The sequence below is a fragment of the Alligator mississippiensis genome, chromosome 16, assembly GCF_030867095.1.
Source record: "Alligator mississippiensis isolate rAllMis1 chromosome 16, rAllMis1, whole genome shotgun sequence".
Lineage (NCBI taxonomy): Eukaryota > Metazoa > Chordata > Crocodylia > Alligatoridae > Alligator > Alligator mississippiensis.
The window spans coordinates 11,729,552-11,754,345 of record NC_081839.1 but is presented as its reverse complement, the minus strand read 5'-3'; the positions used below and the strand labels follow the sequence as shown (position 1 = coordinate 11,754,345).

Genomic DNA, 24,794 nt, shown 5'->3' with positions numbered 1-24,794 from the left:
ATGCTTAGCACCCGGTATCCCCAATGCATTTTCTGAACATAAGTGATCAATCCTCCCCTCTGGAGGTACGTGCACATCTTAATTTTCTAAGTGGGCAAACTGAACGAAAGGAACACACTTGAATTACTTTAGGTTTTTTTGAAAGCATTGTGACCTAGAGGGTAAAGCCCTGGGCTAGGACTACTGAACACATGGATCATGGTTTGGCCTTCTGAGTCATCTGTGGCCTCACCGATGATATCTCTGCTTATTGGAAGGCTGTTATTCTCGTATCGGGACTGCCAGCGACAAGAGCGCTGGACCGGGACTCGGCCTGAGTTCTGTTTGAAAGTCTGATGTATTGTAACCTTGAGTTTCTCCTGATCCCATCTGTTTATACCAGTTCCTGCAGCACCTGGATTTTTCTTGTAGATCTACCATTCAAATACTAAATGTGGCCCAGCAAATCTCATGTCTATTTTACATTGTATTTGCATAGTTGAAGCAATTGTGTATTTAAAAGTTCTGTTTCATACAGAAACCAGCTGTGGCTGATCCTTTTACAAGAACAGAGCAAAACAAAAATGAATGGTTAATTTGTAGCTTTTTGAGGGGCAGCTGATCACTTGATTTATAACTCAAATTAGTTGTAGACAAGGACAAATTTTAAGGGTTTGGAAATTGAAGGGTTGGGTTAAGCTTGCCACAATAATCTTTGTCTGTTGGTTTAATATCCCAGAGCGGGGAAGAACTAGCCAAAGTTCACCTAAAGCCTATTTTTTTTACTGCTCAGCTGGTAAAATAAAATAACTATCATCCTAGAAAGAGATTCATGGTGCCTGCAAAGAAGGAGACTGAGATATTGCCGTAATAACAAAGCTGTACCACAGCTAAGAACATTTCATTTTATTGTATTCGCTAAATGAAAGAAAAAGCGTGAGCCGGGCCCTCCAAAATAGCTCTGCCAGCAGCAGTAGGAAGTAGCCCTTGTGGAGGGCCAGCTCTAGCCACTTCAATCTTCAGGCCGTTTGCCGCGGTAGTGCTGGTGGGCCTTGCGTTTAGGGCACAATGATGAACAACATTAAAAGGAGCTGGGTAGGTGTGTGGGAGCCGTGGCAGACCTCCCGTGCTTGCGCATCTCTTGCTAGCGCGCCCGCAACTCCCCGGCACGGCCGCGGGGCCGCTCCTGCCCCGGCCTCCCGTGTGCGCGGCGTGCGGCAGGGGCGGCGCCCGGCCTGGTGGGACTCCAGCCCCTCGCGCAAGACCAGCGCCGCGCTTGTGGCTTATCGTGATTTATGTATGGACCGCGGAGCAATAACGGAGCTGTCCGGGGCGCGTGGGACTGCCTTGGAGCACTCCGCATCCCTGCCCGAGAGCTCCGCCTTCCTGCCGCCAGGGCCGCGGGGCCCCGCAGGGCGCGCCGGCTCCCGGGGGGCGGGGCGGGCTCCACGCCCCGGGGGCGGCGCTGCGGGCGGGGCCCGGCTGGAAGTGCCGGGCGGCGGCGCGGAGCAGGCCGGGAGCGGCGGGGACTGCGCCATGGCCGGCAAGTTCGGCTTGGACTTCATGGCCGGCGGCGGGAACGAGAAGCTGGACCCGGGGCTCGTCATGGAGCAGGTGAAGGTGCAGATCGCCGTGGCCAACGCGCAGGAGCTGCTGCAGGTCAGGAGAGGCGGGCGGGCCGGGGCCGGGGCCGGGGCCGGGGCGGCGGGGTGGGGTCGGGCCGGGCCGGCCCGGGGCACGTGGGCCGCGCCGCGCGCGCGTGCTCGTGCTGACCTGTGCTCTCCGCAGCGGATGACGGACAAGTGTTTCCGCAAGTGCATCGGGAAGCCGGGCAGCTCTCTGGACAACTCGGAGCAGGTGAGCTGGTGCCGCCCGCGCGGCCCGAGCCGGGAGAGGCCTGTGCAGCCGCCAGGACGTGCCCGGCACCAGGGCTCCGGCCCCCGGCAGCCTGGGGTCGCTCCTAGCCGCAGGGATGCCGGGGCCGGGCTCGCTCTCCTGGGGGGACGGGGCCTCGCAGGATTGTGTGCAGGGGTCGGGGCGTTATCTGCCGCGCAGCTCCTCCCTGAGCGCGCTGTGGCGCTGTCCCAAAGGGAACTGTTTCCGTCGCAGAGGTGGGGAGATGCAGGCCAGGCCAGGCCAGGCCAAGTACTACTTGCCTGAGGTCCCTGGGAGGGTCGGGGAGGGTCTAGCCCCTCGCCTCGTGCCCCACGCACCTCGCCTGCCTGCGCTGTCCCAGCGCACACAGCTCTGTTGCAGACGCCTCGGGTTGGCTGTTGCAGGGTGGGATGGATCTGCTGCTACTCCTTGTCCTTCCCATCTGCTGGGTGATCAACAGGGATCCTGCTTTTTCCTGATGATAAAAAAAAATCACAAATGCTCTGCTAAAACTTCTCAAATCCATGATTAAAATTAAAGGCCCCCACCCCTCCTACAGCCCTTCCCATACCCTGCTGGTGCCCCTGCTCCCCCAGCCCTGCCGGAGGGGGCCCCAGCTGCCAGGGCTACAGACCGGGGTCTACAGCCCCCTGCCCCTGCTCCCCCCCGCCGTGGGCTCAGGTGGGGCGGCTCCCCACTGCTGCATGCACTTCCAGGGGGCAGGAGGGACCTGCGCTCCCCCAGATCTGTACCTGGGGCAGGCATGGGCTGAAGCTGCTGCCCATCTGGATAGGGCTTGGGGTCCAGGGCTGCAGTGTGCGGCTGCAGGGCCCCACCCAGGAGCAGGACAGGGCTGCCCCCCTCCGCCCCCAAACAACTGCCTCCAGTGCCAGCTGCAGCTTTGGGGGGTGCAGCCCTGCACCGCTGCCCTCGCTGCATCCCCACGTGTAGGCGGCGGGGAAGCGAGAAGCAGCGAGCAAGTTTTCTGCGTGGTTTCTTGGCTCGCTGCCCTGCTCGATCAGCGGGGGAAGCAGGGTGGCAGGAAACAGTGGCGAGTAGGGGGTCTGCTATTCCCTGCTGTCCTGCTCCCCCCTTGCGACTGCGCAGCAGGGAGCAGAGTAGCCATGCAGAAAACCTCTCCGCTTCTCAAGCCCCACCCAACTGGGCAGCAGCCCCAGCCCTGCCTAGCTCCCTCCCTACAGGGGTTTCTATCCCCCTTTCCTCTCCCATCTTACCAGCGGGAGCTACTCTCAGGCTGCCTGGGACCACATGCATGTCTGTGCACATGACGCCCCCTGTCCTTCCACCTTCCTCCCACTCCCTCCCAGCTCCTTGCAAAATGGCATAATCTGTGGGTTTCTTGGGTAAAACGACAAATCTGCATTTGCCTCTGGTAGAAAGCAAAATCCGTGGTTTACTCCATTTTTCCATGGGAAATGGAAAACCCAGATCTCTGGTGATCAGGGGAAGTTGCTTGCTTGATTTGGATTTGTATCTGTCTGTTTCTCTCTCTTTAAAGTGTCTTTGCATTTGTGGGTGAAAAGTGCTGTGCAAGAGCTAAGTATTATTGTTATATTTCAGAAATGCATCGCCATGTGCATGGACCGGTACATGGATGCCTGGAACACAGTCTCACGAGCCTACAACTCCCGGTTGCAGAGGGAGAGAGCCAACATGTAATAGGCTTCCAGCAGGCCTGGTAACACCCTTCTGTACCCTCTTCTCTGCGAGAAGAGACCTGAATTCTGAATAAATAGAAATGGACCTTCTTAAAAATGAAAGGAATGACCAGTTTGGATTGTGGGACTGAAATATTTGTGATTTGGCAATTCCAGCTCTCATCCTGCCAGAGCATAAATCCCCATTGAACTGTTTATATTTTTACCCCATATTAATCTACTTGAGCTCACAAAGCCTGGGAGAAATCTGGCTGGACTGCCAGTTATTGCCATACTCTCTCCCAATGCTTGTGAGACTGCCAGGGGTTTGCTTTAAGAGCCTGGATGGACCCCCAGGACCTCTCTGGCACTGGTTAAGGAAAGAGCTACAAGGTGCATGGAATCCTTTGGGAAAGATAGGGCATTGAGCAACCCCCTTATGTGCCTTTCCCCAGGAAGCATGTGTGAGTCTGTATAACAGCTTTATCCTGCTGGTTTTAGCTGTGGGTTTGGTGCATCTGGTACGGAAGGTCAGTCGCAGTCCTAGGGACATAGTTTTAGTGGATTAAAAGAGGTTCTGAGTTTCTGTAAGTGAGGGTGGGAGGCCCATCTGGCCATTATACTGTTAAGTGCTGCAAACTGGCCTGTGGTGCAGGATGCTGGTAATGCTACATATACAGTGAGATTGTGCTATCCTTGCTGTACCCTCCTCATCAGCTGGAAGATGAATGTTTTGGACTTTGTGTCCCAATTTGCCCCTATAAGGAGTTCAAATTCTGGCTCCCGCCATCCTGTCCCAGACCCACATCAGTATTGTCATTTGTTTTATGAGACTGTCACTCTGTTTCCATGTGACCTGCTGGTTTCTTTCTGATATTGAGGAGACTGGTAGAAAATCCATAAAGAATATGAACAGGGAGCACAAACCTGCATGGAATTATGTGTAGTAAAGATTAAAGGAGCTGAATTCAGCTACCTAACTAATTGGGCCTTTGTGTGTTCCCTCTTGTTTCTTCTCTCTTTCTTTCCCATCTCTGAGCTGAGTTCTTCCCCTGCCACTCAAGAAGGGACAAATCCCTTATCTAGGTATATGATTAAATATCTGTGACCACTTAGCAGCTGGCAGTACCACTCGCACCAATTCCACTGGGCCCCTTGGGGAACCGACCAAGAGCAGGCTGGTTACATGAGGGCCGTATGCTCCAGGCCATAATCCCCAGAAGAACTTCACTGGCAATTGCAATTCCTAAAGTGCTCCCTTGCTCTTAACCACCGGCTTCTCTCAGACTGGTTGTTCTTTAGACTTGGTGAGTAATGGATCTTAAAGAGCATGGGGGCTGCTTGCAGAAAAAAACAAACACTTGACTGGAAGAAGCAGTCTTTGACCCAGCTCTGCAGTGTCGGTGAAGATCAGGTGCTTCAGCAGGACTTTCTGGCACTTTTCGCTAAAGCTGATACAGTTGATTATTAGATAAAAGTGCTAAAAAAGCCCTGCTAAAATGGCTGATCTTTACATGCATTGGGTGAGCTGGGTTGAAGTAACATGCTGCCTCTTCTGAGCCTGAGCTGGACTTGGTGTAGGAATGCACTGAGTTTAAAGCAGGATTGGGGTTTTTAAATTTATTTTTTGGGGGGGGTCTGCAAACACGCAAAGTGTTGTAATGTTAATCACCTGCCACCCAGTGAAATTCACTGCTGTGAGTTAGGCATCAAGCTTCCTTATACAATGTTGGAAGAAAGGCATGGTTGTAGCAGTGGGACTCGCAGCAGCCAGCCTGATGAACTGTCTATGCCACCTGGTTGGAAATGCTAATGAGAAGTGAGGTCTGTTCCTGAGAGGAGGTTAATGCCTAATTCTTCTTGGATCTGTAGCCACACACACCCTCTCCTGGATGCCTTGATCTTGAAAAACAACAAGATGTGTTACCACTACTACAGAATATTAAGAAACCCAGTTGTTAGAGCACTTGACTAGGAGATCTTACAGGCAATGTAAGATGATGAGGTTTGAGTTTCATCTCTGATTAGTTGCATGTGCACAGAGATGACTGCAGCAGGGTGCAGGGCCTGGATAAAGGGGTGGTGAGTGGCCGGATGCAAAGCCGGCTCAGCTCCGTTGGGCCCTCTGAAGTGCGGGACCTGGGGCAGTCACCTCAATTTGCCCGCCCCGCCCCCAGGATGGCCCTGCACATGCATAGGTCAACCTCTTTTACAAAAGAGGGTAGTGCCCTAATATAGCCTGTAGCCTGATTTTTTAGGGCACTCTTCAAACTATGTAGAGTGGAGATTTGAAAACAAGTTCCCCCCACTTCCAGGTAAGTGCCTTAGCCACTGTATACAATGCAGTATAAGGGTATGGCATGACAAGGCCCTGGAGAAGCTTCATGGCTGAGTGTCCCAAGCAGAAACAGTGGCTTCCCGCAGGCTAGAGTTAGGTATTTAAATACTGTATGTCCTCACATACAACATTATATTAACAAGCTAAATAAGTACAGACTAGAAAAAAGTACTGTAAGGTAGATACATAACTGGTTGAATCATTGTACTTGGTCAGTAGTCCTCAATAGCTCAGTGTCTAGTTGGGAGAGGTATCAAGTGGGATTTCCCTGGGGTCTGTCCTGAGTCTAATATTGGTCAGTGTCTTCATTCATGATTTGGATGATGGGATTGAGTGCAGGCTTAGCAAATGTGCAGATGACACTAAGTTGGGTGGAATTATGGACACTCAGGAGGGTAGGGCTAAGATCCAGAATGATCTGGATGGACTGGAGAAATGGTCTGTGATCAGTAAGATGAGATCCAACAAGGGTAAGTGCAAAGTCCTGCTTTTCAGACAGAATAATTGTATGCAGACTGGGGAATGACTGGCTAGGCTGCGGTACTGCAGAGAAGGACCTGAGGCTTACAGTGGACCATAAACTGAATGTGAGCCAACAGCGTGTTCTTGTTGCAAAAAAGCCAACAGGATCTTGGGTTGTAACATGAGTGCCACTTGCATATTAAGGGCAGTGATTCTGCACTGTCTGGCACTGGTGAGGCCTCACCTGGAGTACTGTGTTCAGTTTTGGGCTTCACACTTCAGGAAGGACATGGATAGTTTGAAAGGAGTCCAGTGCAAGGCTACAAAAATGATCAGGGGCCTGCGAGATCAGATCACTGAGGAAAGGCTGAAAAAGCTAGTGTTGTTTATCTTGAAGAAGAGTAAGACTAAGAGGGGATTTGATAACATTTTTTGAATACCTGAAGGGCAATTATAGAAAGGATAGAGATGGACTTTTCCCTGTGGGTGTAGGGGACAGGGCTAGGAGTAATGGCCTCAAGCCAAGTTGTAGAATCTCCATCCTTGGAAACTTTCAAAAGCAGGTTAGACAGAGACTTGGCTGGAATAGTTTAGTCAGGGATGCTCCTGTGTTAAGCAGGGGGCTGGACTAGATGACCTTACAAAGTCCCTTCCAGTCCTATTTTTCTTTCCTTTTAACCTCAAATTGGGGTGCATGTATGAAGTAGGGAATCTGATTTTCTGCTTGGGGTAGAGGCATCCGGCTTTGATTCTGGCTTCACAGTGGAGCAGCTGTTGCATTGCTATTCAGGCAGCTGAGGGAATCAGTGGACTTAAAGTTCCCTTGTTTGTTCCAGAGATGTTAACAGTTGTCTCTCCTACCTTCCTTAGAGCAATTTTGCTGTCTACTGGTTGCTCTGATCTCTCTGTTTCTATTTCACAGCCTTGGAGACTCAATAGCTCTTTTCAAAATCATAGATCCACTCATGGAAACCAGTCTTCAGGAGCAGCTAAGGTTTCAATTTTGGTTAAGCAGGAAAGGGAGAGCGAGTAAGCTGAAGATTAGACTGTGTCCCTGCTCCATGCAACTATAAATCTAGAAAAAACATTTTTTCTTCATTCTGCCTTTCAAAAACAAAGTGTGTATTATGTTCAGGTATGTCAGGTGTGTCAAATGTGAGAAAGCATGGTACTTTTTAGAGTTGGGGCTTAGGCCCTGGGCCTCTTTTCAGCATGCTGCATTGTACTTGGATGGCCCTCCACCATTGTGCTGCTGGTGTGGATACCAGTCTGAGGTTCCTAACTCTTCCCCAGACATAGAATCTGGAGTCCAGATGCCTGAATTTAGGCTGATGACTGAGTTAGGTGGCAAAGTATGGAAAAAGTCAAGTGCAGTGACAACTCAATCCCGTGTTCCTAAGGGGAAGAGAGAGCAGTGGGGAATATGGATCCTGGTTAGCCCTACATAAAACGAGCACACGGTGGAGCTAGAGATCCAGCTGGCTTGGTCAGCCAGGACTGTGGATGGAAGGAGCTGGACTCAGACTTGGGGGCAGCTGTAGCCTGCTGTTTGAGAGCTTCAGGACTAAAGGCTTGTTCGGGGATGCCTCTGGAGGTGTGGGGGAAATTAAGGTGCTGGGTATATGTTATCATGGTGCTTATCTTTTACCTGTTCCCTCCTTTGGCCTGTTGGCTTGTGACCCTTACCCCTGTGATTTTCTATATAACAGTGGGAACTCCCCCTTGTTTCTTGTGCCAATCTCTGCGTCTGCAGGGTTGGCACAAATTGTGTTTGTATAAGACAAGTTAGGGGTGAAGTTTGCCATCTGAATATTCAATATAATATATATTCAATATATATTGGAACCCAACCAGCTTTACTAGCACAACCTTCCAAAGAGAGCTACAAGTTGTATGCAACTGGCCTATCCAAGAAACTGCACATGAGTCCTGCACAACTTCATGCTGTGATAGCTCAAGCACTGTACTTGGGAATGGTCCACACTTCAGTGCTGCAGCATGATGTCTAGATGGAAGATAATCATGCTTCATACCTGGGGGCTCCACTAAGGATCTTTGGCATTTGTGGGGTTGTGTTTTGGCTGCTTCTGGGGTGAAGGGACACCTTGCTCAGTAGCTGGTCACTGATTGTATTGCAGTGCTTGAGACATGTACTGGGTCACAACTCTGGACATGTGAATTTTGTTTCACTTATTTGCCTTATACCTGGCAGATGCCTTTGGAGTGATGGGGTCTACACAGACACCTACTGGCATGTGTATGGGCACATGCAGTAATAACGAACACATCTGACTGTACTGTGTTGCATTAGCAAATTGCCTGCCAGAAGCATGCATCTCCTGGCTGTAGTGGTGACAGTGATCAGTGCCTGTTCCATGTAGCCTGGGTTCTTGATGGGCCTGGCCCTTGTAGATAATGCTCCCGTCAGGCCTTGAATAAACAGGCCTCTTTATTTATAGAAAACATTCTCTAGAATCGCACCATTATATGCAAAGCAAGCTCTGATTATTGAATGCCCTGGTGTTGAGACTGCGGCAGGTTGCGCAGCATCAGGATTGTCCTCCCGTGGCTTTGTGCTGTCTTCATCCCTTGGCAGCATCAATAAAATGTGTGTGGGCTAAGAGGTTAATGCACCAGGTCCCTGGAGAACACTCCACCTTCCACTTCTCCTTCCCTGAGTGGAGACTGCAACTTTACAGCTTGAGGTTCTGTGCAATCCAGCCCCGGACAGCTGTTACTTTGGTGTAAACACCAGGGAAGTATGGCCTTGCACAGCCATAGCCCCAGCTTGTGATTCCAGCGAGAAACCATCTTCCTGAAGGTTCCTTGCATGCCAAGGGGCCACCTGCATCGCCCTGCAGAGAAAGAAGCAAGTCTGCTGGCATCAGGGCAAAGGGAGCCACCCGGTCCTTCCCACCCAGCACCCTGGCTACACTGTTGTCATTCCTTCTGTCTACTGGCTGTGAAAGCCACCTCCCCGGTGGTAGTGGGGGCCACTTCTCTATCTCATTGTTGGTAATGCGGCTCAGCTATTGTGCCCGTGTCTTTAGATGGGAGTTTTACTTGGTGGGACAGACGCCATGGTAAAATCCTACCAACCTGCGAAAGGGGGGATGGACAGATCCTAGGGGATGCCAAGTATAGGCTGACCTAGGGAATATCTGGCAAGAAGCAGGGATGGAAGTCCAACCAGCTAGTCAGTGAGGAAACAAGATAGGTGCCTAATGAAGGAGAATGGGCTGAGGGATCTTTGTTAGGAGTCTTGCCTTCCCTGTTCTGCTCCAGGGAGCCCCGTACAGTTATTGAACTTACCGAACAGCTGTCGACAGCGCCCTGTGGAAAGCCAGCACACACCATCCTGCTGCTGATCTGGATGGGGTAAAACTTCTTGCAGGCCTGATCACCAATTACATTTACGGCTGCTTTTTGCAGTTGTTTGGACATAAAGCCTGTTAAGGGCAGAGGTCACAGTTAGTTTAGGTACCTACCCTGGGATTTAGCTTTGGCAGGAATGAGGTATGTGACTTGGGGCTCTGCAGTTGGCTGTAAGGTACAGCTGGCTTTGTTACCTCAAGCAAGGGCCTGTGGTGGGGGAGCAAGGGTCCTGGGCTTTCTTGCAGAGCTGATAAGCATTGGAGCTGCCAGTCACATTATGACTTAGTTACAGGTAGTCATGTGAACTGAAAAGTGCAGAGGTAGAATTGTCAGATGCTACAAGTGCTGGCTGGATGGGGTTGGTATAGGTGGTAGACTAGGAAAATGGATGCACTGTCACTGGATGGGGATGGTTTGAATATTGGTCAAGTGAGTTCCATAGGAAAGAAGCAGAGTGATGCAAGTGCTAGCCAGATGGTGATGTGGTCTCTTTGTTTGGCTATTGGGGAAACTTATTGAAGGGTGGGTGCAGAGCAGACATTTCAGAAGAGGTGCATAATGGGTGCATGGCATGATGGAATAGAAAGGTACGAGCAATGATTGCAGAAGTACAATATGGACAATAAATGGATCTGGTGAGATAGCATGGGTTGTAGCTGGAAAGGTACGGCTTAGTGAGCAGACGTGGTTGGACACTGAGGGCAATAACTACACATATAAGGTGGTCCTTGTTCTGCAGCAAAGTACTTTTTGATGCCTCTAGCCAGTACCTCCTTCCTTGGTGGAGCCCCAGCCTGTGATGAAGCATCTTGAGCCTTCCCGGAACGTATGAGAGTTGTCTGGGAGACAGATGGGTTTGATGGTGCTGGTGTATTTCATAGGCGTAGTTAGCTCCAACAGTGCCACATCGTAGTCCAGGGTGTAAACATTGTAGAATGGGTGCTTGTAGATGCGGTAGATTTTCTCCACCCTCCCATCAATGTCGGTCAGGAAAGGTGTCCCCAGAAAGGCCACCCACATCTTGGGGTCACTGTAGCTACAAGGGAGAAAGGAGCATGGGGGTTAGGTCCAGTGAAGCCAACAGCAGATGTCACATATGCCAACTCTGAGACCACCTGGGTTGTAGTGCACCGTAGCAGCACTCGCTGATCTACACAAAGGAACTGTTGCCCTGTCCAGCAGCAGGCACCTGACTCATGGCTGTGTGCTTGGTGTTTGCTGGTGCAGATCCCCTAGGCCTAATAGGAAAGGCCTAGCACTGAGGCCCCTGTTTCTTCGGAATTAGCTGTGGGCCAAGGGTCACTGATACTCCCAAGCGGTTCTGGTGGGGCTAGCAGCCCAGAGCTATCACTGACAGGCAGACAAATGAAGGGGAAATGTAATTAGAGACAGGAGCTGGCATGAGAGAGGGCAGGGCATATAGATTATTCTAGTGGCCTTGCACTGGTGGACTGAGGACAGGCTGAGTTGCAGAGAGGAGCCAGTTTTGCTGCATCCTGGGTAGAGATGTAGGAGCAGCTTGTCTGACTTACACATCAAAGCAATGAGCTGCTGAAAGTAGCCACTTTTCAGCGATGAGGACGGCTCCACACTTGTGCTCCTTTCGCCGAAGCCAGAGACTGACCTGCCAGGGCCACTCACCCCGAGCTGCAGCACTTCCGCCGACAATCTTATTGAAGGCTACGGCAGGAGTCATGCCACAATCTGAGAGAGATGAAAAGGCAGCAGTGAGTTAAGCAGTTACAGGCCTCTGCTCCCTTCCTGCCCAGCTGTGCAGCGCTCTCTAGAGAGAATTATGGACAGAAGCACAGTGAGGTCCGACATAGTTATGCTAGACATTGGTGGGGCGGCCGGGCGCCAGCGAGTGTGCCTACAGGGGATGCAGGAAGGGGCCGAGATGGGGCAGCTGCTGCTTCTTTCTGTCACATGGAGGAAACAGTTCTCTGAGGACCTGGATTCAAAGGACACTATGACAGATGAACAGGCTTGGGTTTGTTGAATCAGCTGTCATTGCAGAGGATTCTTTCCATGGCACGCTGTGCCATTCGGAATAAGCTCCTGGTGGCAGACAGGAGGTATGTTCTGGGCCATCATGTTTTGTGAATTGCTGTGCCAGGTCATATTGACAGATGAGCCACATAGCAGGCTTTAGCAGTGAGGAGTAGCCTGGGATGGGCTTTTTTATCATAGATGGCACATTTTGGATTGGATCCAACTTCCAGCTCCCCTGAGGAGTAGGGATTGTCTCAATTTCAGGGGATGGAGCCAGGGGCCCCAAGGCTGAGGCCAGGGCAAGAGGAACTTTGTGGGCTCAGGCTTTGGGAGCAAGGCAGAGCTGGGCAGTACTTAGTGCAGTTGTGCTCGTCGGAGCCATTGCTGCAGTCGGTGATGCCATCGCACTCCGGATTTGCTTTCCCAATACAGACCTTGCTGGAACATTTGAAGGTGAAGCTGGTACAAGGCACCACTGGAAGGCAATAACCCATAGCCTGCTCAATATGTGCAACATGGTGCCTGTGCCGGCTGTGGGACTGGTACGCTCCCTGAGAATGGGGCAATGAGGGGCTGTGACTGAAAGGCCGAGAGCCACGGGACTCTATCTGTGTGGGTGGGAGAAGTGACTGACACTTGCATGTCTCCCTGCACCCATCTCCTGCAAGTCATTACCTGGCAGCTGGGTAGGTTTGGCAGGACCACTTGTCTTTGGAACAGCAGCAGTTGCTTTCCTGGTGGTGGTGCTAGTGGTGGCTGCTGCTTTGCTGGTTGTCCTGTCAGCTGGGCTTGTAGCTGCTTTGCTGGTGCTGGTGCTGGTCCAGGCTGTGGAGCTGGTTGTGGTGCAAGCTCTTGTAGTGGCTGAGCTGGGTGAAGTGCCTGCTTCAGGGGCAGGCAAGGGTGAGATGATGTCGAGGATCCAGTCTTTAAGCTTGGTTATCCTGGAGTACACCCCTGGCTTCTTGGCTTGGGCACAACCAATTCCCCAGCTCACAATGCCAGCCAGATAAAACACGCCTGGGGTCTCCTCGCAGGCCAGTGGTCCCCCTGAGTCCCCCTGATGGAGAAGCAAGGCAGTGACCTCTAAATGCACTCTCTCCAGGAGACTCCCCTATGGTGCTCCTCAGCTGGGAGAACTGTCAGGCTGGGACAGCCAAGGGGTCCTCAGCCCCATTTCCTCTCTCTGACAGTGACCAGTGCCAGCTACTGCAGAGGAAAAGACAAGAAACTCCTGTCTTTCCAGATTGTGGCTGCTGATGCCCTAGAGTGCATGCATTTACCTGATTATGCCCTTACAGCAACCAGTATGCATGCTTTCCTTAGCCATTCAGTGTCCTGAGATCCCTTTGGCCTCAATGATCTTGAGTGCCATAAGGAAATGTGGTAAAGTGGCATTTTCTTTGATACGGTTTCCACGTGCTTGCTCTCACTGAATGCCTCTCCTGTCTGGAGGGTTCATGAGGAATCTTTCACATAACGGCTCTGTCACTCATCTTTTATTTCTACACCTTTCCACATAGCAGTCCTACCCTCCAGGCCTCTAATCATTATTAGCACCGTCCACTGTGGGCAGTAGGCACACTGGCTGATGCTTGTGCAGGGAGATTTGTGGTGGAGGGGCAGGAAGGAGTGTCAGTAGCAGTGTCGCTGCGCCTCTTGCGTCAGAGTTTCCCTGAGACCCTCATCACCATTCAGTTTTTCTCAGCTGTGAATGGAATTGATATCCGCTCCTGGGTGAGAAGCATGAAAGGCTTGGAGAGCTTTGGTGGCAGGCGGTAGGGGAACAGAGCATAGCTCTCTCCTCTCCTCTGGCTTTCAGCCTGCCTGCACTTATAGAGGGCTCAGTGCACAGCTGAGCACATCACCCTGGCATGAAAAACTCCATCTCTTGATTACATCTTCCTACAGAGGTGTTTAACAGTCAGCCAGATAACCCTGTGCCTGGCCACACTGGGGAGGGGCCATTTTCCCCCTGGAATATCGATTGTCCACACAACTACAGGATCTTGAGTTTGAAGGTCACATGCTAAAGAACAAGAACCTTTGTTTTTACATTCCTTATGACAGTGAGGGTTAAACTGCCTCTCTCAGTTCTTGGAAGACTGCCTGATCTTCAAGTCAGTGCCAATTCTCCCCAAGACAGGTGGAGCGAACTTTCAGACTCTTACCTGGCATGAGTCGACCTTCCCTTCTAGGAAGCCAGCACAGATCATCCTGTCAGTAAGGGAAAAGTTGTAGAGGACGTTGCAGGTCTTCTGATCAATGATGCCAACAGAGGCTTTCTGCAGGCTTTCAGGCTTGGTGACTGCATGAAATCAGAGGGATTAACAAGTGCAGGTATGGGGAAAAAAAGGGGAGTTAATGGTCATTAGACCAGCGCAGTCCAAATGCAGACCATACAACTGCTATGTAACCTATAGCTGCCTTCAGCTTTGTTACAGAGCGACAGCTCCAGGCCCCAGTGAACTGTTTCCTAACAGAGGTTAGGAAGTCCTTTCTGGGATCATCTCTAAGCACTGCACTCCCAGACAGAAGATGGGAGCACTGTTCTGTGTAAGCTACAGTCCATGTCACTTTACATCCTGACATTGCCACCATGGTCTTGGTAGGCATAAACATGTTTAATTTTGTCCAGTGTTTTGGAAGTTCATTCCATATTCACGGCAGCTTTGTGATAGCAGTTAAACTAGACAATAGGCTCCCTTTGATAGTGCATGTGCCTAAACTTGGTCCGTGTCCCCTATATAAGGTCTGTCCCCCTTTCTAGTTGTATCAGGTCCAATCTCAATTCGTAATGTCTCTGGGATAGAACCTTCCCTTGGTTTTTGTGTAAGGCATAGGGTCATCTAGGGCACAGCACAGTAAAGTTACAGTGGCTATGGCAGAGCTTATAATGGAGAGGGCTACAAACCTATCTGGCCTTGGCTCCCCCCAGGCTGTCAGCAGTATTCATGGATCCTAGACAAAGGGTTGGTTTTTCTATTTTGAGAGAGTTCCCTTTTCTCTCGCTTTTTTTTTTTTTTAACTTCCATGGCTCTTAAGATCCTGTTCATGTATGGCTTTTACCAGTTCTGGCATAGCCTTGGGACTGTTTGGCTTGCACTGATGCAGCCCTTTCTGTCTAATCACTCACAATTTCAGAGTAAATAAATAAAGCACATTGCTTACTGTTGCCTTCTTGGATATTTCCCCATCCAGAAATCATGCACTTCTTGCCAACAGGGAACTTCTGCACAGCTAGAGGGAGACACACAGGCTGGATGTATTTGTTGAAGAGCAGGGGACTTGCCAGTTCTAATACAGCAACATCAAAGTCCAAGATGATAGGATTGTAGGAAGGGTGCTGCACCACTTTCTTTATACTGACTTTCACTGTGTTGCCATCTGCTCCATTTAATGATGTGGTTCCTATGTAGGCTTTGATATATTCCAGCTTTGTCCTATAAGTATATAATTCCAATTGTGTGTGTGTGTATATGCACATGCACACGAACACACACATTCACACACCCATCAGTATGATTTCTGAGCCTGTCATAAAGGGTTCAACTGCCCCTCTCACATGAAGCTAGAGCCACAACATCATAGAGAATTGAGAGACTTATAGAGCTGAGAGATGCAGTTAGCTATGTTAGTCTGAAGTCAGGCAAAAGGCAGGGCAGGTTGGCATCTTAGAGACTAATTCAGAGAGGCATAAGCTTTCCTAGACTGGTGTTTTCCAACCAGTGTGCCATGGCACAATGGTGTGCCGTCAGAAATGAACAGATGTGCTGCAGAATTTTGCCATGGCAACGAGCTATAATAAACTTATAAGTATATGGATGGGGAATGCCTTATTAACAGTTGTGCCACAGAAAACGTTTATTTATATAAGTGTGCCTTGGGTTGGAAAAGGTTGGGAAACACTGTCCTGGATGACAGCCTGCTTTATCACAGATTTCCTAGACATTAGGGCTGGAAGGGACCTCGCAAGCTCATCAAGTCCAGCCCCCGGCCCAAAGGGCAGGAAGTCATCTGGGGTCAGATTACCCCAGCAAGATAAGCATCCAAGCATTTCTTAAAGGTATCCAGAGTAGGTGTTTGCACCCCTTCTGGGGGGAGTCTATTCCAGACTCTGGAGATTTAGACGGTAAAGAAGTTTTTCCTTATGTCCAGTCTAAAACGGTCTTCCAGCAGTTTGTGATTGTTAGACCTTGTCTTCTCTTGGATTGCCCTAGTGAACGGACACTCTCCCAGTTCCTGATGCACACTCCTTATGGACTTATAGGCTGCCACCAAGTCACCCCTGAGCCTTTGCTTTTACAGGCTGAAAAGTCCTATTCCTCAGCCATGGCCTCGCCAAGGCCGAGTAAAGCAGGAGGACTTCTTGGGTCTTGCTTGAGATGCATCGGTAGATGCAAGCCAGAGTTTTATTTGCTTTGCCAGCTGCAGCATCACATTGGTGGCTCATGTTCATCTTGTGGTCAGTCATGACCCCCAAGTCTCTTTCGGTCATGGTGCTAGGGAGTGTAGCACTGCCAAGCCTATAAGTATGATGCTATCAGATGCTATGTTGTTCAAGAAAAGATGTGTCAACAGGAGAAAACACAAGATCTGACTGGATAAAATCCTCCTGGGTGCATCTACATGTGCATTAACGTGTGTTAGTTAATGCTCATTAAATTTAGTACCTCCAGGTACCTATACACATGACAGACCTCTGCTCTGATGCATGCTAATTACCACGCATCAGAGCAGGCTTGATTAATTGAGTTGTTGGAGTGTGCTAATTATCACTCTTCAGCCACCTCTGCATCATGTGTATTCAGCATCCCCGCGTTTCAAAATGGCAGCGGGGGCACTTTAAGTACGTCGAACAAGCTTTAGTTAAAGCGCCCTCACCACCATTTTGAAGTGCAGGATGCTGAATATATGTGACACCTGGTGCTTTAATTAAAGCGGCTCTCACAGCCACTCTAAAGCACCACCCGCACCCCCCTGGTGCACATATATAGATACCCTCCATTGTGAGGTACTAGGAAAATGCACATAAGTCTGTCTTAATGTGCATTAACTAAAGGACATGGTTTTTAAGTGACACAATGCACTTAGCTTATTTTAATACGCATTAACTAAATAGCACTTTTTTAGTGACGCTTTAATGCACATTAAAACAAGCTAATGCACGTTGGAGCACATGTGTAGATACACCCCTTTCTTGACTTCACTGATGCACAGGACCAGAAGGATGGCCAAAATGGGAGTCGGATAACAGGGGTGTTCGATACAGAGTGCTTTGAGAAAGAAGCAGTCTGTTCACCCAGGGTCAGTGTAATGGTGTTTTATGTTTTGTCTGTTTTATGATATTTGCTCCACTGAAAGGAAAAGATAAAAGATAGGTGTGAACCCCTGAAAAACACAGGTTTATGTAATTGGGTATTTACACATAAGAATAGACAGTCCAGTCACAAGGAATGATCTGGACCAGAAAACTGTACTGTCTGTAAGGAGCAATAGTATGAGATATCAATGTAAGGTTGAAGAGGATTTTGATGGGAGCAGGTAAGAATCCATTAAATCTATTAATTATTCTTCATCTAGTAACAAAGGATACAGCCTTTTAGTCACTGACAAGGATAATGAACAGTTATGCTTCGATGGGCTAGTTGTTTAAAAAAAGTAGAAGTTCAAGTGATCCTCATTCTGCTTCTTTCTGCCACAGGAAAGGGAAGAAGAAGGTGGGGCAAGATGATGAAGATTAATGGATAGCTTAGGGAGTGGTTCTATTGTGAATGCTTTGAGATCTTTGACCACTGGCAGGTATTTATGGATAGGAGACTTTTATCCAGGTATGGGCTCCACTTGAGTGAGGAAATAGCTTTCTGGGATCAAGTTTGGCCCAAATGATAAGAGCTCTAAATTAAGAATGGGGAAGAGGAGGGGGGAGGTAGATGGGAAGAAAGAATGGAGAGAATCCACAAAATCTCCATATTTGGAATAAACATAACTGGATCGTAACCAAGATGGCCCAAGAAGAAAGGATACCAAGAAACAGGAAGGTTAAAGGAAGGCATCAACATAGTTGGAACTAGAAATAAGATGGTCATATACATTGTAATTGGAAACTTGGATACAGTTATATGAAAATAAATATTTTACACCATCCGCTTTATTTCACAGTCTCCTTCCATTGAGCTGGAATTCCTTATTTGTGACACAAAACTGGACATTACAGGAATTTATGTGTGACAATGTGTCTTGTGTCAGGCACACTGCATTCTACTCCACTCCCATGGTTGCTAGTCCTCAATAACATTGTTTCCCCTTATTTCTGCTAGCCAGACTCCATGATAACCCTATGCTGCCAGTGCATTCGGACATATTCTACCCATTGGTAGCTCGGCTCCCCTCAAGACATCCAGTATAGTCCACCCTTTCAACACCCTTGGACTTTTCCTTACTTAATGGCATAAAGAATGATCAGCACAAGCAGCAATCAATCACCACATCGTGTCTCACCCTACAGTCAGTCAGTCGACCAGGATTTAACTGTTATTGGGCACTTCTCAACTGTTTTCAGACTAGACAGGGTCACTGCCTCAAGCCTATTCCAATGAGGCCTTTGCAATGACAATAAATGCCTTTGTGGACAAGTTCAAACCATGTCCCACATTGTTGACTCATGTCTATTTACTATGCTACCTGGTGGCCTTCAAGCTCTTCACACTGAGGATGACATCACCTTAAGATGACTGAAACAATATCCTGAGACTGCATACACTAAATAAATACATTGGAATTTATAGGAATTACAGAAATGTAGTGGAATATTGTGTGTGACTGGAATAAAGACACTAAAGGCTGCAAACTCTTTAGGAAGGTTGGAGAAAAGAATAAAAATGGTAGGGTAGTGTTGTGCAGCAATAAAGTGGTGGATTATAAGGTAATGACAATGATGACAAACTATCGTGTGTGAAGAGGAAGTGGGCAAACTAGCGGGATTAATTAGGAAAGAGGAATATTTTCCCTGTGGTTAAAGAAATCAGGAATAAAGTGGGAATGGACAAAGGCTTAGTTGAAGGTGACATTGCAAAGCATATTGAAAGAAAGAGCTCCCCTGAACCTGTGAGAGTAAGCAATCTTATGTTTTGCTTCTACTTCAAACAAGTTGTGGCTTCCATAACCATGTCTTCATTGCTATGTGATACCCTCTTTCTGCTAGGGCCTGAGACTGGATCTGCTGCAGCTGGTCCTTGACTCATTACACGACCCCCACCCCTCCCCCCTTTCTAGGGTGTCCTTTGGTATCCTTTGGGCCAGGTTTTTATGGGTGGGCACAGTAGAATTCTTGGACTAATTCAGGGGCATGTACATCTTCAGCTGGCTCCCACGAGAAATCTGCTGGTCTATAGCCTAGCTATTGACCAGCTCTAGAAGTTGGCTTTGCACTTTCCTGTTGTCAAGGATTTCTCTAACCATGTATTGCTCTTGTCCTTGGACTAGGATGCGGTAAGGAGGAAGTCAAGAAGCCTGGAAAGGAGTTTTCTAGATAAGATATCAATAAGAAAATGTGGAAGCTAAAATAGACATCTATAGAGTTGGGAAGCTGTAGCTGAGATGCCACCAGGTTGATCTATGCAGTAATTTGACGTGGGCTTGGGGTGGGGGGATGGTTCTAGTTTTGAGGGTGAATAGCTGGATTTGAAATGGTAAACTGACAGCCATACATTATTCCTTACTTTAAGTGAGAGGGCTCTGCAATACTGCTGGTCTACAAAGTGCTTGTAGGACTCCTTGAACTATTTAAGTGGCCCTTCAAATCCTCCTGGATATTTTGCAGCTGGTTTACTAGGTCTGCTGTAGTGGGGGTTGGAGAGGAGCTAGGCAGAAGCAAGTGGAAGGAGGGATGGAATCAGTAGTTTGCTGGGTAGAGATATGGGCAGAGTTGTTATATGTGAACTCTGCCAGTAGTAGGACGAAGACGCAGTTGTTCTGGTGGTAGTCCAACAAGCACCAGAGGTACTGTTCCAGTGCATTGTCTGACAATCGGACCATGGGTGATAGGCTAAGGAAGCATGTAAACTGCACTTGTAGGAATCAGAAAAACACCCACCTAAAATGGGATACCATTGAAAACCTCAGTCAAAGATGACCCTGGATAGCACAGAGTGGAGCCTAAAGATGTTCTCCAGAAACAGGTGGGCAACAGACATGCCATGACAGGGAATGAAGTTGGCCATTTTGGTTAGTAAGTCTACTACCAGGGCCACTAACAATAGCTAGGTGTAGTCTTGAGAGTGAGGAAGGTCTGTGGTAAAATCTAGGAATATAGTTGCCCAGGGCTGGGGAGGAGTAGGTAGGGGCTGAGGGTATACAAGCGCTTGGCTCAGTGGGGCTAGGTGCAGGAGCAGATCTCACACAAGGTGACATAGGATTTGATGTCCAAGTACATTTTGATTCACCAAAAATTCCAGGCAAGGAGTCTCCCAGTCTGTCTGGTCAAAATGTTCTGCCGGTGGGGTGTCATGATTGAAGTTGAACACATTCTGGAACATAGATGTGCCTTTGATGGTAGAGGATGTCCCCTTCAAGTTTAAAGTTCAGGCCCGATTGTAGGTTCAATTCTAGCCAGTAGCAGGTTTTGGTTGATGGAGGATCAGAAGAGCTCAAGTAGATTCATTTGTACTGTTTAAGAAGTCTGTGGGTGGTGGTATCGTGGGTGGGCTTTATGATCCTTTCTGGAGAGGGTATCAGCCTTGCCATTGAAGATACTGGTTCTGCAGGTGATTATAAAATTAAATCTGGAGGAGAACAGGGACCAATGGGTTTTTTGCTGGTTAAGAATTTGGGTTGAATGGAGATGCACCAAATTATTGTGGTCAGTCAGGTATTGAGTGCCTGGCCCCTTCCAAGTAGTGTCACTATTCTGCCAACAGTTCCATGCCCCAGATATCATAGTTACCCTAAGTGGAAGTCAACTCCTGAGAGTAGAAGGCATGAGGATGTGGTGGTCCCCCTTGTTGCTGGAACAGTACCAACACAATCACAAAGTTGGGTGCATTTGCTTCCACTATGAATGAGAAGACCGGATTGTGGTGTGCCAGATCTGGCACTGAGGTGAAGGCTTGCTTCAGATGGTCAAATACTGCTTGGTTTTCTTTGGAACCAGGGTCTCTTCTTGAGGAGAGCTATTATGAGGTCTACCAGCTAGGAGAATCCCTGGATAAACTTGAAACAGAAGTTTGCAAAGTCCAGAAACCATTGGACTCCCCATGCATATCTTGGAGGGGCCCAGCCTAGCACAGTCATTACCTTGGGAGGGTCTATTTGCAATCCCACCAGACTGATAATGGATTCACGAATTCTTCAGTGGTAGGTTCAAACTCATGCTTTTCTCATTTTGTGTACAGGAAGTTCTGATGGAGCCCTTCCAGAACAAGGTGAACGTTCTGGGTACATTGGGCATTTATACTCTGGGAGGCGGGGGTGGGACAGGACACATTAATTAGAGCAGGTCTGAGAGCTGCTCTAATTAAAGCACCTGTAGCATCATGTTTATCAGTGTCCCCGCACTGAAAAATGGCAGGAGGGGCACTTTAACTAAAGCTCATTGAACAAGCTTTAGTTAAAGCGCCCCCCCGGTGCCTTGCCATTTTTCAGTGCAGGAACACTGATACACATGACACTGGAGTCTGCTGGAGCACGGTAATTACCATGCTCCAGCAGACTCGATTCATTGTGTCTGCTCTAACGTGCTGTAATTACAGCACGTTAGAGCAACCTCCTTCCATGCGTATAAGTGCTCATTGTGCCTGGTCTCTGAGAAAATGAGGATATTGTTCAGAAAGACCACCGCAGACTGATCCAAGATGTCCTGGATGATGTCACTGATGAAATGCTGGAAAGTGGGAGAAGCAATGGAGAATCCAAAGGGAGAACAAGGTATTCAAAATGGCCATACCAGGTGTGGGAAGCAGTCTTCCATTAATCTTCCTCATGGATATGAACCAAGATGTATGCTCCCCTCAGATCCTACTTGGTGAAGATGTGCAGGTACCTCAAACTTTCAAACTGTTCAGATGAGGGAGCATTGGTTTTGGAGAGTGAGCTTCTTTTGGACTTGATAATCTATGTACAGGTGTAGTAAACAATCTTTCTTTTTCATAGAGAAAATGGGGGCACCAGCGTAGGAAGCAGATGGTTGAATAAAAACCTTGGTCAGACCGTCTTGAAAGTGGTCCTTCAAAGGCCCCAACTCTGGCTTATTCTCATACCCCTGCCCCTGGCTGGTGCTCAACAGGGGCAGCAGGGTATCTGTATGTGTTTTTGTCAAATACACCTGCAAAATCCTGGTACTTGATGGGGAGCCAACTAGTGTTCCAGGTTGTACATCTTATTTAATTCAGGGGTTACCTTCTAGTAGGCTGATTGCTGGGCTGCAGCTGCTCCAGAGTTCTTGGGAGTGCCAGGTTTCTGCTGAGCTGGATGCTGGTAACCCTTGCCTGTAGTAAACTGGTTCCTTAGCAGGACTCTCATTTGAACCAGACTGTTCTGGATTGCCAGTGGATCTTTGGGTTGTGTAGGGTGAGCCAGAGATTCCTAGCACCAAGCAGGTCAAACTGAAGCACCTCACTGTAATCTTGGAAGGTGAGTCAGAAGGGAACAGTTTCAATGGTGAAGGGTGACGTATCAGTTAGCTCAGTTGTTACAAAGTTAGTCCTACATTGTATGGGAGTATAGTGCATCCTGATGAAATCTGGAGCATAACATTGTTTGAGGCACCTGAATCCATTAAAGAATTTGCTGCACCTGAGCCATGGCTGGATGGGGGGGTGCAACATTAACAAGAGTGGAGAGGGTTGGGATACTCCTATTCCCCCTTACTCCTGAGGGGAAGGCAGATGGATGTCTATGACATTGAGAAGCATGTGCATTGCCTGGTCCAGACCTCTCTACTCTGGCTGGGCCTTGTTGTTTCTTAATGGTAGGGTTTTACAGGGCAAGTGTCTGCCAAGTGGTCAGGCTCACTGCAGCATAGGCAGAGACCTGCAGACTAGGGCTGTGTGAAGCTTCGGGTGGTGATTTGATTTGGAGGAGATTTGGCCCGATTTGGTGGCCAAATCTCTGAATCTGAATCGAATCAGGGGACCAATTTAAAGGTCCCAATTGATTCAAAGCTCTCTGAATCTTCAGAAAAGATTTGGAGAGCTTTGGTGATTCGAGCAGTCCCCAATGGCTGCAGCAGGGAGCTGCAGCCGACTCCAAGATGATAAGTACTAGGGGCAGGGGAGGGGGGACTGGGGGAGGTGGGAGGCAAGATCCTCCCCATGCAGAGTGGGGCAGTGGGGATTGCCCCCTGCCTGGCAGCACCCGCTGGGTTGGGGCTTTTTGTTTAACAAGTGCTGGGAATTGGGGTGGGCGGGGCAGCCATTGCTGGGCTGGGAGAGTGGGCGGGGGATGGGCCTGCCCGATTCGGAGATTTGGCAGCAGCAAATCTCCAAATCAGATTTGTCTGAATCAAATCGGGACAGTGATTCGAATCACTGAATTGAATCACCCTCCCCTGAATCGGCCGAATCCGAAGCGAATACTAGCCACTTTGCACAGGCCTACTGCAGACTGCTGCCTGCTCTTTTCTGACTTGGACATCTGGGGCCACCTGCCATCAACCTGCATTGGCTCTTTAGTGATTCTCCCATGGGGTGTGGGGGAACAGGAATCACAACCCAGAGACCTCCACCTGGGTTTCTTGTCTTCTCTGTTCTCCATTCAGAGAGGCAGTGGGCAACCCAGATACATAGGTTGATGGCTGGTTCCAAGTGTTTGTACCCAGGCCAGCTTATCTTCCACCTTCTCACGGAGACCTCAGCACAAGTGAAAGAGCTGCACTGTCTCATTCTACTCTGCATCCCTGGCAGCTGCCAGAACTTAGCTTCCTATTGACTCATTCTTCACTGAGCATGCCTCAGAGTCTGCAGAGTCCTTGGCCCTGTCCATTGAGTAGGACTGGAGGCACAAAGTAAATAAGAGCCAGTGCCAGTTCACAAATCCACAGAATCTTTTTGGATTGCCACCAAAACACTCTGGCAATGGAACCTTTGCCAGGGAATCGGCTGCGGCTGCACGCTCCCGGTGCATGGTTGTCATGGGAGACTTCAACTACCCAGACATCTCGTGGGAAGAGCGCTCAGCCAAATCTGAGCGGTCGCAAAGCTTGCTCTTGTGCGTGGATGAGCTCTATCTGACACAAGAAGTCTACAGGCCGACGAGAGGTAAAGCGCTACTCAACCCGGTTCTGGCAACAGGGGTTGACCTAATCAGTGACCTAACGATAGAAGGGAAGCTGGGTGACAGCTACCATGAGCTGATCACCTTCACCATCCACTGTAAAGCTGGCAAGTCAGTCAGCAATACAGAAGTCCTCGACTTCAGGAAAGCTGACTTTGACAAGCTCAGGAGGCTTGTCAGTGAGGCCCTAAAGGGCCACAGCCCAAAGGGGAGGGGAGTTCAGGAAGAGTGGTTGCTCCTCAAAGGAGCGATCCTGGATGCACAAGCAAAGTCTATTCTATCTTGGAAGAAAGGTAGCAAAAGGGCACAGCAGCCCCCTTGGCTCAGCAAGGAATTAGTGGACCTCCTACATCTAAGAAGAAAGACCTACAAAGGATGGAGGACGGGCTCTACCTCCAAGGAGGAATACTCTGCACTGGTCTGGACCTGCAGGGAGCAAACCAGGAAAACCAAGGCTGCGATGGAACTCCAGCTGGCTACAAGTATCAAGGATGATACAAAAGTCCTTTTTTAGCTATGTGGGGAGCCAGAGGAAAAGCAAGGGCAATGTTGGACCCCAGATGGGACAACTGACAATCGATGCCCAGGAAAAAGCCAACTTGCTGACCTGTACTTTGCATCGGTCTTTCACCAGTCCCATGGGACGCCCCTGCCCATTACGGGACAGGGAGGCCCAGGTGAGGGAGATTCCTTACCCTCCATCAATGCTGACCTTGTGAAGGAACACCTTGAGAGGCTGGACACCTTCAAGTCAGCTGGCCCTGACAGTTTATACCCCACTCAAGGAGCTGGCTAGCATCATAGCCCAGGCCCTGGCATGGATCTTCGAGAACTCCTGGCGCTCTGTT

General features: G+C 49.1%; 2 protein-coding genes across 5 annotated transcripts in view; one reads left to right on the top strand and one right to left on the bottom strand.

The window, feature by feature from the left end:
- Positions 1–1,475: 1,475 nt before the first annotated feature.
- TIMM13 (translocase of inner mitochondrial membrane 13) lies at positions 1,476–4,496 on the top strand. The gene is made up of 3 exons (XM_059719964.1): positions 1,476–1,638; positions 1,768–1,836; positions 3,436–4,496. The coding sequence occupies exons 1-3, from the start codon at positions 1,516–1,518 to the stop codon at positions 3,532–3,534; spliced, it is 291 nt and encodes a 96-aa protein (XP_059575947.1). The 5' UTR covers positions 1,476–1,515; the 3' UTR covers positions 3,535–4,496.
- A 4,247-nt stretch (positions 4,497–8,743) lies between these two features.
- TMPRSS9 (transmembrane serine protease 9) overlaps positions 8,744–24,794 on the bottom strand; it is a 104,716-nt gene continuing 88,665 nt past the window's right edge. For all 4 annotated transcript variants that reach the window (XM_019491241.2, XM_019491240.2, XM_019491242.2 and 1 more), the window contains 7 exons: positions 14,848–15,119; positions 13,848–13,984; positions 12,355–12,736; positions 11,220–11,391; positions 10,458–10,723; positions 9,625–9,761; positions 8,744–9,167 (listed from right to left, as the gene is read on the bottom strand). In XM_019491241.2, coding sequence (XP_019346786.2) covers positions 9,006–9,167; positions 9,625–9,761; positions 10,458–10,723; positions 11,220–11,391; positions 12,355–12,736; positions 13,848–13,984; positions 14,848–15,119 — 1,528 coding nt within the window. In that variant the 3' untranslated portion in view covers positions 8,744–9,005. The remainder of the gene's footprint in view (positions 9,168–9,624; positions 9,762–10,457; positions 10,724–11,219; positions 11,392–12,354; positions 12,737–13,847; positions 13,985–14,847; positions 15,120–24,794) is intronic.